This window comes from Lithobates pipiens, unplaced genomic scaffold, assembly GCF_037356315.1.
Source record: "Lithobates pipiens isolate NorthernLeopardFrog02 unplaced genomic scaffold, aLitPip1_a1.2 Scaffold_23, whole genome shotgun sequence".
In the NCBI taxonomy this organism is placed as follows: Eukaryota; Metazoa; Chordata; class Amphibia; order Anura; family Ranidae; genus Lithobates; species Lithobates pipiens.
The window spans coordinates 320,146,860-320,158,775 of NW_027507785.1; the positions used below are offsets into that span (position 1 = coordinate 320,146,860).

At 45.2% G+C, this 11,916-nt stretch overlaps 1 protein-coding gene across 4 annotated transcripts in view; it reads right to left on the reverse strand.

The window, feature by feature from the left end:
* FGGY (FGGY carbohydrate kinase domain containing) overlaps positions 1 to 10,316 on the reverse strand; it is a 381,065-nt gene extending 370,749 nt beyond the window's left edge. For 3 of the 4 annotated variants that reach the window (XM_077450605.1, XM_077450604.1, XM_077450603.1), the window contains exon 1: positions 10,101 to 10,229. In XM_077450605.1, coding sequence (XP_077306731.1) covers positions 10,101 to 10,137 — 37 coding nt within the window. In that variant the 5' untranslated portion in view covers positions 10,138 to 10,229. Of the gene's footprint in view, positions 1 to 10,100 lie in introns of all 4 variants that reach the window. The other variant, XM_077450606.1, reaches the window with a different exon arrangement.
* Positions 10,317 to 11,916: the final 1,600 nt, after the last annotated feature.

Here is an 11,916-nt window from a genome sequence, read left to right on the forward strand (position 1 = left end):
ATTGCTACAGATGATCAGGATTTCCGATCAAAACTTTTTCCATCGGAAATTCGGCCAGCAAAATTCCGATGGAGCATACACACGGTCGCATTTTCCGATTTGAAGCTCTCATCTGTCTTTTGCTAGCCGAATTTCCGATCGTGTGTACGCGGCATAAGACTTTGCACGCCTCTTGTTTTGATGCTCCTGGATTGTATTTAGCTTATTTAAACTGAAAGTTCATTTGGGCTTTGAGAGGTTTTAGGATGGAGAAAATCGAGGCTTCCCATCATCCCATCACCAGCACAGTGCTGTTAGGTCATGGAATGGAGTCTGCAGAACTTCAAGGCGTGGAAGGTGTCCATATAGCACAACAGATGAGGTTTTGGCATATAGTACAGTTCCTATATACAGTGTCTGTTTCAGCTATATATTTGCTGTTTGGCTGGATTATATATCTATACAGATTAGTCCAAAGCTTGAAGGGTGGGGGTTTGGGATTCAATGCATTTATCACACATAGCACGCACTTGGGATCTGGCCCACGTACAATCTCTGCTTCCATTTTTTCCCCCCCATCTCCAGATATCAAGCAATAAGAGCAATTTATAAAAAAATCAATTTGGAAATGTACTCTTCTCTTCTCTCGTCTGCCTTTGATTGAAAGCCGGGAGGGGCAGGGGCCAGCCTTAGACTCCACAACAAGCCCCGCTGACCTCCATTCCCCGAGACTCTCCATATAATGAATCTTAATTAAGATTGGCCTGTCAGCCTTCGCCAAAAGCTGCAACTCTTAAAAAGCTCCATCGGCATACACTACCAGGGAGAATAAATCATCGCCCGCCTTCTCGTTCCTGTGCATGTTAAGTGCATTCTGGGCCACAAAGGTTGTTTAAAGGACAGCGGCGCAGGAACACGATCTCGTCTGCATGCAAAACAGCGTCTGACACCGCCGGTAGACGGTCAATACGTACGCTTTATCTGTTGGAATCGTTATTTTTTTTATCGCTCTCATCTGCCCTTGCAATTGTTTATAGACTACGAGCCTTCTAGACTTCTAGGGCTTTTTCTTCGGCCTCGGGGGGCCTACGAAAATATGCCTTGTGAAGAAGGTGTACACCAATGAGAATTTAGAAGATAAGCTGTCGGAGACAGGATAGCAATACAGGTACGGTGAGAAGGGACTACAGTAGAGCAGGGGTCTCCAAATGTTCTAAACAATGGGCCACTTTGCTGTTCTTCAGACCTTAGGAGACTGGACTGGGGCCATTGGGAGTAGAAAATGTCCTGGCATCCAGTGGGAGTAAACAACCCCCCATCTTTGGAGTCAGTAGAAGAATAGTGTCCCATCAATGGAAGGAATTCTGCCCCATCATTGGTGCCAATTGGAGAAATTGTGCCCTTTCATTGGTGTCAGTGGGAGGAATAGTGGCCCATTGTTGCTGTTCATTTGAAGGAATTGTGCTCCTTCATTGGTGTCAATGGAAGGAATTGTGCCCCATCGTTGGTGTCAATGGAAGGAATTGTGCCCCATCGTTGGTGTCAATGGAAGGAATTGTGCCCCATCGTTGGTGTCAATGGAAGGAATTGTGCCCCATTGTTGGTACCAGTGGGAGAAATTGTACCCTTTTGATGGTGTCAGTGGGAGGAATAGTACCCCACTGCTGGTGTCAGCGACAGGAATTATGCCCCATTGTTTGTATCAGTGGATAAAATAGTGCCCCAAGGGTCGGATGAAGCCAAGCAAAAGACCGCACCAAGCCCCCCGGGTTGTTTAAAGGGAGTAGAAAATGTCAGTGAGAGTAGAAAATGTCCTGGCATCCAGTGGGAGTAAACAATCCCCCATCTTTGGAGTCAGTAGAAGAATAGTGTCCCATCAATGGTATCAATGGAAGGAATTTTGCCCCATCATTGGTGCCAATTGGAGAAATTGTGCCCTTTTGATGGTGTCAGTGGGAGGAATAGTGCCCCACTGCTGGTGTCAGCGACAGGAATTAGGCCCCAATGTTGGTGTCAGTGGATAAAATAGTGCCCCGAGGGCACTAAAGACCGCACCAAGCCCCGGGCTGCATTTTGGAGAACGCTGCCCTAGAGGAACCCTTGAAATCGTTTTCAAGTCTCAGGGAATCCCATGTAAAACCAATTATGGGGCCAGTGGGAAGAATGCAACCCTTAAAAACAGTGCTTGGGAATGGTTTAAAACAAAAATACCTCCACTTCCAAACAACATACAGCTGTTTCAGGCTTTTTGGCCATCGTCAGTGCAGTGTGTGGAAACCATGACTGCTAGAGAGTAAGGTTTGGGACCAAAAAAACAAGACAATATAACTGTACTCGTTGTGCTGAGAAGGATCCAAAGTCCTCCAACTGAATCAGCACATAACACAATAAAGTCTTCCTAGAACAGAAGATATTCACGTCTAATTCCATCATGTATCCCAAAAATAAGAGAATTAGTCTTCATTTCAGAAGATTAAAAGTAGACAGCTTTCTGGCCTTTTGGTCATCATCGATCCAAAGTATGGAAACCATGGCTTCTATGTGGTATGACTTGGGACCCAATGGGACAAAATAACCATATAGGCATGGTGAGAAGGGACAACAACCACCTTACTTTAAGTGTTCACCCTAGAGGATTCCTTGAAATAATTTTCAAATCTTGATGAACCCCTGCTACATCAAATTCCTCGGGGGTCAGTGGGAAAAATGCCCCCCTTACAAAAAGCTAAAAGATCACTGATGTCATTCCGCGGAAATTACCAAGTGATGTTGGGCCTGGAACGATGGGAGCTCAATCAGCCATGGCTCAAGGAACCCCTAACAACCTATGGAGAAACCCTAGGGTCCCACAGAACCATGGTTGGGAATGGTTGAACTACAGGAAGCAAACAGTACTCGAGTTCCAAACCACATGCAGCTTGTTTCAAGCTTTTTGGCCATTATCAGTGTAGTGTGTGGAAACCATGGCTTCTAGGGAGTAAGGCTTTGGACCAAACGATGAGACAATATAACCGTACAGGTTATGGTGAGAAGGAACCAAATCAATGAAAAAGCCTTCCCACTGCATCAGCACATAACACAGTAAAGTCTTCCTTGAACAGCAGATATTTAGGTCTCAGTCAATCACAAATCCCCAAAATAATAGGTTTATTCCTCATTTCAGATAATTAATTCCAGCCTGTAGACAGCTATTTTGGGCTTTTTGGTCATCGTCAATGCAGTGTATGGAAACCATGGATTTTATGGAGTAGGGCTTGGGACCCAATGAGACAAAATAACCATATAGGCATAGTGAGAAGAGACTACAGCAGCTTTAATCAAAGTGTTTACTCTAGAACAGGGTCTTCAAACTATGGCCCTTCAATTGTTCAGGAACTACAATTCCCATCATGCCTAGTCATGTCTGTGAATGTGAGAGTTTTACAATGCCGCATGGGACCTGTAGGTCATCAGCTGGAGGGCCATAGTTTGGAGATCCCTGCTCTAGAGGATCTCTTGAAATAATTTTCAGGTCTCAATGAACCCCTTCTAAAACCAATTCTTTGGAGGTCAGTGGAAATAATGCCTCCTTATAGACAGCTAAAAAGATCATTGGATTTGTACCACTATAGTTACCAAGTGGCGTTGGCCTCGGGACTATGTAGGCATCTTCAAATGGGTATTCAATCAGCCACAGCTCATGGAAGCCATAACAACCTCTGGAGAAACCCTAGGGTTCCATTAATCCCTGGTTGAGAATGGTTGGACTACAGGAAGCAAAAAGCCCTCAAATTCCAAACTGCATACATCTGTCTCAGACTTTTTGGCCATCATCAATGCAGTGTGGGGAAACCATGGCTTCTATGGAGTAAGGCTTGGGACCCATTGATGAGACATTATAACCGTATGATGAGACAGTATAACCGTACAGGTTATGGTGAGAAGGGACCAAAGTGATCAAAAGGCCCTAGTACATAGCAAAATAAAGTCTACCTAGAACAGAAGATATTCACATGTCTCATACCATTACGTATTTAAAAAATAAGAAGCTTGAACCTCATTGCAGAAGATTAATTCCAAACTGTATACAGCTCTTTCAGGCTTTTTGGTCATCATCAGTGCAATGTATGGAAACCATGGCTTCTATGGAGTATGTCTTGGGACCCAATGAGACATTATAATCATACAGGTTATGGTAAAAAGGGACTCCAGCAGTCTTTCTCAAAGTGTTTGCCCTGGAGCAGGGTTTCTCAACCAGGGTTATATGGAACCTCAAGAGGAAGTAAACCCTGATGAGTTTACATCCTCTTTGATTCCCTGCAAAGGTAAAGCATAATGGACTAATATGCATCGCATAGTAAACCATTATGTGTCACTTACCTGACACAGGAGCCAGCGAAGTCACCGCTGTCCCCTGTAGTCCGGAGCATCCATCTTCTCGGTGGGTCTCGCTGCTCCGCCGCTGTCATTCGATGAAGCCGCAATGATGTCACTCGCACGCACGCGCACAGGAGCCGCCACTCGCGGCATATCGCCTGCGCGCCGCTGTCTACGGCGCATGCACCATAGACAGCGGTGCCTGAGTTTTGGCAAATATCTCCTAAACCGTGTAGGTTTAACAGATATTTCTTGGACCTACAGGTAAGCCTTAATCTAGGCTTACCTGTAGGTCAAAGTGGTTTGTAAGGGTTTACAACCACTTTAGGGTTCCTGCAGAGGTCGCCAGGAGTTTCTTGAGCAATGAGCAATTTCTTCCTCTCAGATAAGTTCCCATGAACCATTGAAATTTTTAGCTATCTGTAAGGGGGTAATTCTTCCCAATATCCACAAGTATATGGAGCATTATTCCCACTGACCATCACACTAATGTATCATGAGTTGGAGATATAGTCATTTTTAGAAGGGGCTTCCTGAGACTAAAAGGTTATTTCAATCGTTCCCCTGTGTTGAAAAGGTTGAGAAAGGCTGATCTAGAGGAACCCCTGAAATAATTTTTAGATCTCAGGGAAGCCCTGCTAAAACCAATTCCTCTGGGATTCAGTGGGAAGAATGCCCCTCTTACAGACACCTAAAAAGCTCACTGGTGCAATTGCAATGCAAATTGTAGGTGCCATCGAATGGAAAGCCGATCAGCCACAGCTCAAGGAACCCCCAACAACTTATCTTTGTGACTTTGTCTGTGACATCAGATGGTTTTGTAAGTTCAATAATATCAACTCTGTATTGTTAGGATTTGCCAAAGCCACATTTGCAAAATATCAAATGTTGCACTGAAGTGACGTTTAAGTGGCATCGAGTCTAAAGCAAGTTGCAATGCAAAGTCGCATGAATTTGAAGTTGCAGCAGTGTGAACTGAGCCCAAGTGCGACGTTGCATTGCAACCTCAATGCGACTTTGATGTTTTGTGGCTTTGGCAAATCATTGCAATAGAGAGTGTGACACATATTTCCGAACTTACAAAACCTTCTGAAGTCGCAGCCAAAGTCGCAAAGACAAGACAAAGAAACAACTTATTTGCAACCTTTGTGATTTTAACATTGTGGTCTATGACACCCTTGTTGCATGGCATGCAGCAGAAAAGTAGTGCAGTGTCATGCGACTTTCTGTGATGCATGCCTCACTGAGTTGCATGAGAAGTTGTGAATCAGGGTTAGAGTTGGGTTTCCCTATAGAAAACAGACTCACACCAGGAGAAGGAGTTCATCAGACCTCAACATCCTACCCATTGCTCTGTGTCTAGATCCAGGTTTTTCTTCTGACAATACAAAGAATCCCTTGATAAAGGTCAAGAGGCAGAACGCAGAGCAAATATTGACCGCCGTTTTAAGAAACAGTTTGGTCAACATTAAATATGTACCTGTCTACAGAGGCAGCCGGCCAGCCTACAGCAAACACGCAGAGCCGCAAGGATGAGGCGTCTCCAGAGTACATCCAGAGTCCGGGGGACAACGTACCACTCCCAACACCAAATCCTCATCCCACTCCATCCCAATCCTCCACAGGAATCCTCATCCCATCCCATCCTCCATAGGAATCCTCATCCCCACTCCATCCTCCATAGGAATCCTCATCCCCACTCCATCCTCCATAGGAATCCTCATCCCCACTCCATCCTCCACAGGAATCCTCATCCCATCACATCCTCCATAGGAATCCTCATCCCATCCCATCCTCCATAGAAATCCTCATCCCATCCCATCCTCCATAGAAATCCTCATCCCATCCTGCATAGAAATCCTCACCCCCCCACCATCCTCCACAGGAATCCTCATCCCATCCCATCCTCCATAGGAATCCTCACCCCATCCTCCATAGGAATCCTCATCCCATCCCATCCTCCATAGGAATCCTCATCCCATCCTCTATAGGAATCCTCATCCCATCCCATCCTCCATAGGAATCCTCATCCCATCCTCCATAGGAATCATCATCCCATCCCATCCTCCATAGAAATCCTCATCCCATCCCATCCTCTATAGAAATCCTCATCCCATCCCATCCTCCATAGGAATCCTCATCCCATTCCATCCTCCATAGGAATCCTCATCCCCACTCCATCCTCCATAGGAAACCTCATCCCATCCCATCCTCCATAGAAATCCTCACCCCACTCCATCCTCCATAGAAATCCTCACCCCACTCCATCCTCCATAGAAATCCCCACCCACTAAATCCTCCATAGGAATCCTCATCCCCACTCCATCCTCCATAGGAATCCTCATCCCATCCTCCATAGGAATCCTCATCCCATCCTCCATAGGAATCCTCATCCCATCCCATCCTCCATAGGAATCCTCATCCCATCCCATCCTCTATAGGAATCCTCATCCCATCCCATCCTCCATAGGAATCCTCATCCCATCCTCCATAGGAATCATCATCCCATCCCATCCTCCATAGAAATCCTCATCCCATCCCATCCTCTATAGAAATCCTCATCCCATCCCATCCTCCATAGGAATCCTCATCCCATTCCATCCTCCATAGGAATCCTCATCCCCCCACCATCCTCCATAGGAAACCTCATCCCATCCCATCCTCCATAGAAATCCTCACCCCACTCCATCCTCCATAGAAATCCTCACCCCACTCCATCCTCCATAGAAATCCCCACCCACTAAATCCTCCATAGGAATCCTCATCCCCACTCCATCCTCCATAGGAATCCTCATCCCATCCTCCATAGGAATCCTCATCCCAGCCATCCTCCATAGGAATCCTCATCCCATCCTCCATCCTTCATAGGAATCCTCACCCCACTCCATTTTCCATAGAAATCCTCACCCTCACCATTCTCCATAGGAATTCTCATCCCATCCTCCACAGGAAACCTAATCCCATCCCATCCTCCATAGAAATCCTCACTCCACTCCATCCTCCATAGAAATCCTCACTCCACTCCATCCTCCATAGAAATCCTCATCTTCATCCATAAATTCAACACCACAACTAGATTTAAAGCAGACCTTCACTGCATCTGAGCACCACAAACCAAAAACACAATTTCATAAATGTTTAGAATTCAAAGCAAACTCCTCCACCCATCTATGTTTCCATGCTTTATTGTATTGAGAAATCACTTTAAACCCCCCCCACCCCCCCCCCCACCCCCCAGCATTTCTAGCCATGGCCAGCTTGAGTAAGGGCAAATGATTCATGTAGCATTTACTTCCTGGAACCCATCTGCCCTTAGCTCAGTCATGCATGAGAACGTGCTTAGCTTAGAAAACCCCTCCTCCTCTCCTCCCCTCCTGAAGACTCCTGGGATATAGGTCATCCTCCGCCTATGCAAATAAACAGGAAGTAAATGAAGAAATGTAAAAAAGTTTAAAATAAGCAAATATGATATACTTTCCTATCTATTTACTAATACTAGCAGCATAAGGATTAAAAAACAAGTAAAGTTTGATTGGGTGAGTGAAGTTCCACTTTAATGTCAGGAATAAATACATCCATTGCTGACTTCGTTTTAATGTTGCAGTTTTTGGAAAATTAAGAAATTATTTATTTATTTCACATACTGTCACCAGTACAGCATAACATATAACTGGTGTGGTGGAGATCAGGGACACTGACCGGTGACAGCATGGGAAAAAAAAACAAAAAAAACATTTTTTTATTATTATATTTTTTAATTAGTTTTTTACATTTTTTTTATTCAGCACACTTTGATCAGATCAATCATAAGCATTTTATTGAATGAAATTGATTAATTCAGTCTGTTTTGTTCGTTTGATTGTGATTAGCTGTGATTGGCCCAGTCTGTACCATGTGATCACACTGACCAATCACATCTAGCAACACAATTGTATACAATGGATGGCTTGAAAGGATTCAATCCATTGTTAACAACTGTCATGTGACCTGCTGTGATTGGTTACATTGCTCATATATGGCGGGCAGCAGGCCGGTACGGTGATAAGTCATCGGCTGCTTCCGGTGGATGCAGCCGGTGACAGATCGCGCCACTGTGCACCCCCGTGGCCTCCTGCGTGGCGCAATTTCGGAAGAACATCATGTGACATCCACCCAGATTGACGATAGACAGACCCCCCCGCGTCATCTTGCTATAGGCAGGACGAGAACTGGTTGAAGTAGAACTAAAGGCAAAACTTTTTTTTTGGATAGAGTAAGGGAGGGTTATAACCCCTGTAAGGTTAATTTTTCGCCATCTGTGGCCCACTGGGGAGATTTCCTTCACTTCCAAAACAGGAAGTGAGAGGAAATCCCTGCAAATTAAAGGAATTCCTTGGGGACCCCCCCCCCCCCCAGGTCACCAGAACTAGTGTGCCCATTGGAAGATTTCCCTACTATTACTTTTCTGGGGACATGGTAAATAAGACAAATAGAGAGGAGGAAACAGACAGCAATAAAAACCTGACAGGGGATCCATTACCCCTCCAGTGTGGTCAGAACTGAAAACAAAAAAGCTTTGCCTTTAGTTATACTTTAATATGAATCCTAACCATTGTGTAACATTGCATTGCAACTTATTGGCATGCGTTGTGATGTGGCACAATAAAAAAAAAAGAAAAAAAAGAAGGATCATGCATTTCTCAGGTGCAATTTAGCACTAGTTCCCACTGCTGCGACTTCCCGCGCGACTTGCTGCAATGCGTGACACAGAAAGTCGCATTACAAAGTCAAAACACATTCATTTCAATGGGTGCCGTCTTAAAGAGGAAGTAAACCCTCTGGAAAAAAAATAAAAAATAAACACCCTGCAAGACAAAGGCATGATGAGCTAGTATGCACAACATACTAGCTCATAAATGACTTACCTGAGATCGAAGTCCCCCGCAGCATTCCTCGTTCCCCTCCTCCGTCGCCGCCACATCTCTCAGAGTGACTTCCGGGTATCGCAGCTCCGACGCTGTGACTGGCCGGAGCTGCGATGATGTCACTCCCACTCATGCGCGTGGGAGCCGCCACTAATGGCATGATCATCGCTAGAAACGGCACACATGCGCCGTAGACAGCGGTGCCTGTCTTTTACAAATATCTCTTAAACCGTGTAGGTTTAGGAGATATTTCTTGCACCTACAGGTAAGTCTTAATCTATGCTTACCTGTAGGTAAAAGTGATCTGTAAGGGTTTACAACCACTTTAAATCGCTACTGAGACTCAAGTTGCAGCAACAACAAAAAAGATTTTCCACAATGGATTCATTCAAATGATGGGCGGTGACCTGCGATTTTCCACAATGGATAAATGCAGGTGACCCCTAGAACACCTAGAAAATCATTCTTCCCCGTTCACATCAGAATCCTGGTTTCACTGGATGGTGCCATATGTCACCGCACAGCAGCACGGCACTCTGCGGTGCTGTGCATTGACGTGAATGAAGTGTCCCTTTAAATAAAGTTTAAAAAAAAAAACAGTGCAATAAAACGCACAGCTCCTCCTGGAGCGACTACGGACTATTGCGCCGCAGTTTACCATGCAGGCTAGCGTGAACCTGGCTTCAGATGCGGTAGGCGGCCCATAAAAATGAATAAACTGCCCCACTACAGTGCAGGTTAATGCGCATGAAAATACAGCGATGCATGGGCACAGGCGCATCGCATAATTGTGAACCCCGCATAATAGACCCCCCCAATATATGTGTATTGCAGAAAGCTAATCCAAAATATTTTGCTTACAGATTTGTACTTTTGGCCAATCACATTGATCCTTCATCCCTCAGGTTTATTCTATGGACACTTACTTCCTTCCAGCACTGAAATGTTACAATGTATTTCCTCTGCTTCCTGCCGAATCTGCACTTTCAGCCTGGCTGGAATCTCTTGTAAGATTCCTTCTGATTGGTGAGTTGTAGCCCAGCTCTGATTGGCTCGGGAGTTCCTGTACTTAGACCCGGCCAGGCAGGCTGAAGTCAGCGTCTACTATGGGATGTCTGATCTTTTAGGCAAAACAAGTTTTTTTCTTTCATTAGAGGTCGGCGTTTGCTGCGTGGAGAATTGTCAGTGGATCCTGTATTTAACCGCTTCAGCCCCGGAAAATTTTACCCCCTTCATGACCAGAGCACTTTTTTTTGCGATTCGGCACTGCGGCGCTTTAACTGACAGTTGCACGAAGTTTGCGCACAAACACAATTGCCCCCACAAACAGAGCTTTCTTTTGGTGGTATTTGATCACCTCTGCGGTTTTTATTTTTTGCGCTATAAACAAAACAAAACAAAAAGACGCAATATTTTTGACTTTTTGCTTTAAAGCGGAGGTCCATCCTAAAGTGGAGCTTCCGCTCATTGGAACCCTCCCCCCCTCCAGCGCCACAATTGTCACCTTTCAGGGGGGAGGGGGGTGCAGGTACCTGTACAGTACAGGTATCTGCACCCACTTCCGGCATAGATATCTGCAGAATATATGCCCCTTTCCGCAGATATCTATGCCCCTTTCCGAATGTCCCCCGCTGTCTGCTGGGAAACACACGGATCCCAGAGACAGCGGGGACCATCCTTATTGCGCAGCGCGACTCGCGCATGCGCAGTAGGAAATCGGGACATGAAGCCGCAAGGCTCCACTTCCCGATTCCCATACCCAAGATGGCGGCGCCAGCACCCAAGAGACGATCGAGAGATCGGCTTCGGGTGCGGACATCGTGGGCGCGCTGGGCGGGTAAGTGTCATTATTTTAAAAGTCAGCAGCTGCAGTATTTGTAGCTGCTGGCTTTTAAAAAAAAAAAAAACGGCGGACTCACGCTTTAATAAATATGCCCAAAAAATATATAAAAAAAAAAATATATATATATATATATATATATATATATATATATATATATATATATACAAAACATATTCTTCTACATATTTTTGGTAAAAAAATCACAACAAGCGTACATTGCTTGGTTTGCGCAAAAGTTATAGCGTCTACAAAATAGGGGATAGTTTTATAGCATTTTTATTATTTTTTTTTTTACTAGCAATGTCGGCGATCTGCGATTTTTATCTGGACTGCGGCATTATGGCGGACACATTGGACACTTTTGACACATTTTTGGGACAATTGGTATTTATACAGCGATCAGTGCTATAAAAATGCACTGATTACTGTAAAAATGGCACTGGAAGGGAAGGGGTTAACACAAGGGGGCGATCAAGGGGTTAATTGTGTTCTCTATGTGTGTGTTCTAACTGAAGGGGGGATGGGACTGTCTAGGGGAGATGACAGATCGCTGTTTATACTTTGTATGACCAGATGATCAGTCCCTTCTTCCAACAGAGAACCCGGGATCTGTGTGCTTCCACACACTTATTCCGGTTTTCCAAGTGCCCAGAGTGGTCGTGGGAGCCCGGTGATCATGACAGCCAGGCACACGCATTGGCTCCTTAGGCAAGCAGCGGGCGTGCGCGCCCCTAGTGTACAAAAAGGAAGCGACGTAGGATAACGACACTTCGCGCAGCTGGGCCATGTTGCCGCAGTAAAATTGAAGCCGAGGGCCATTTTTAACCGCTTGTC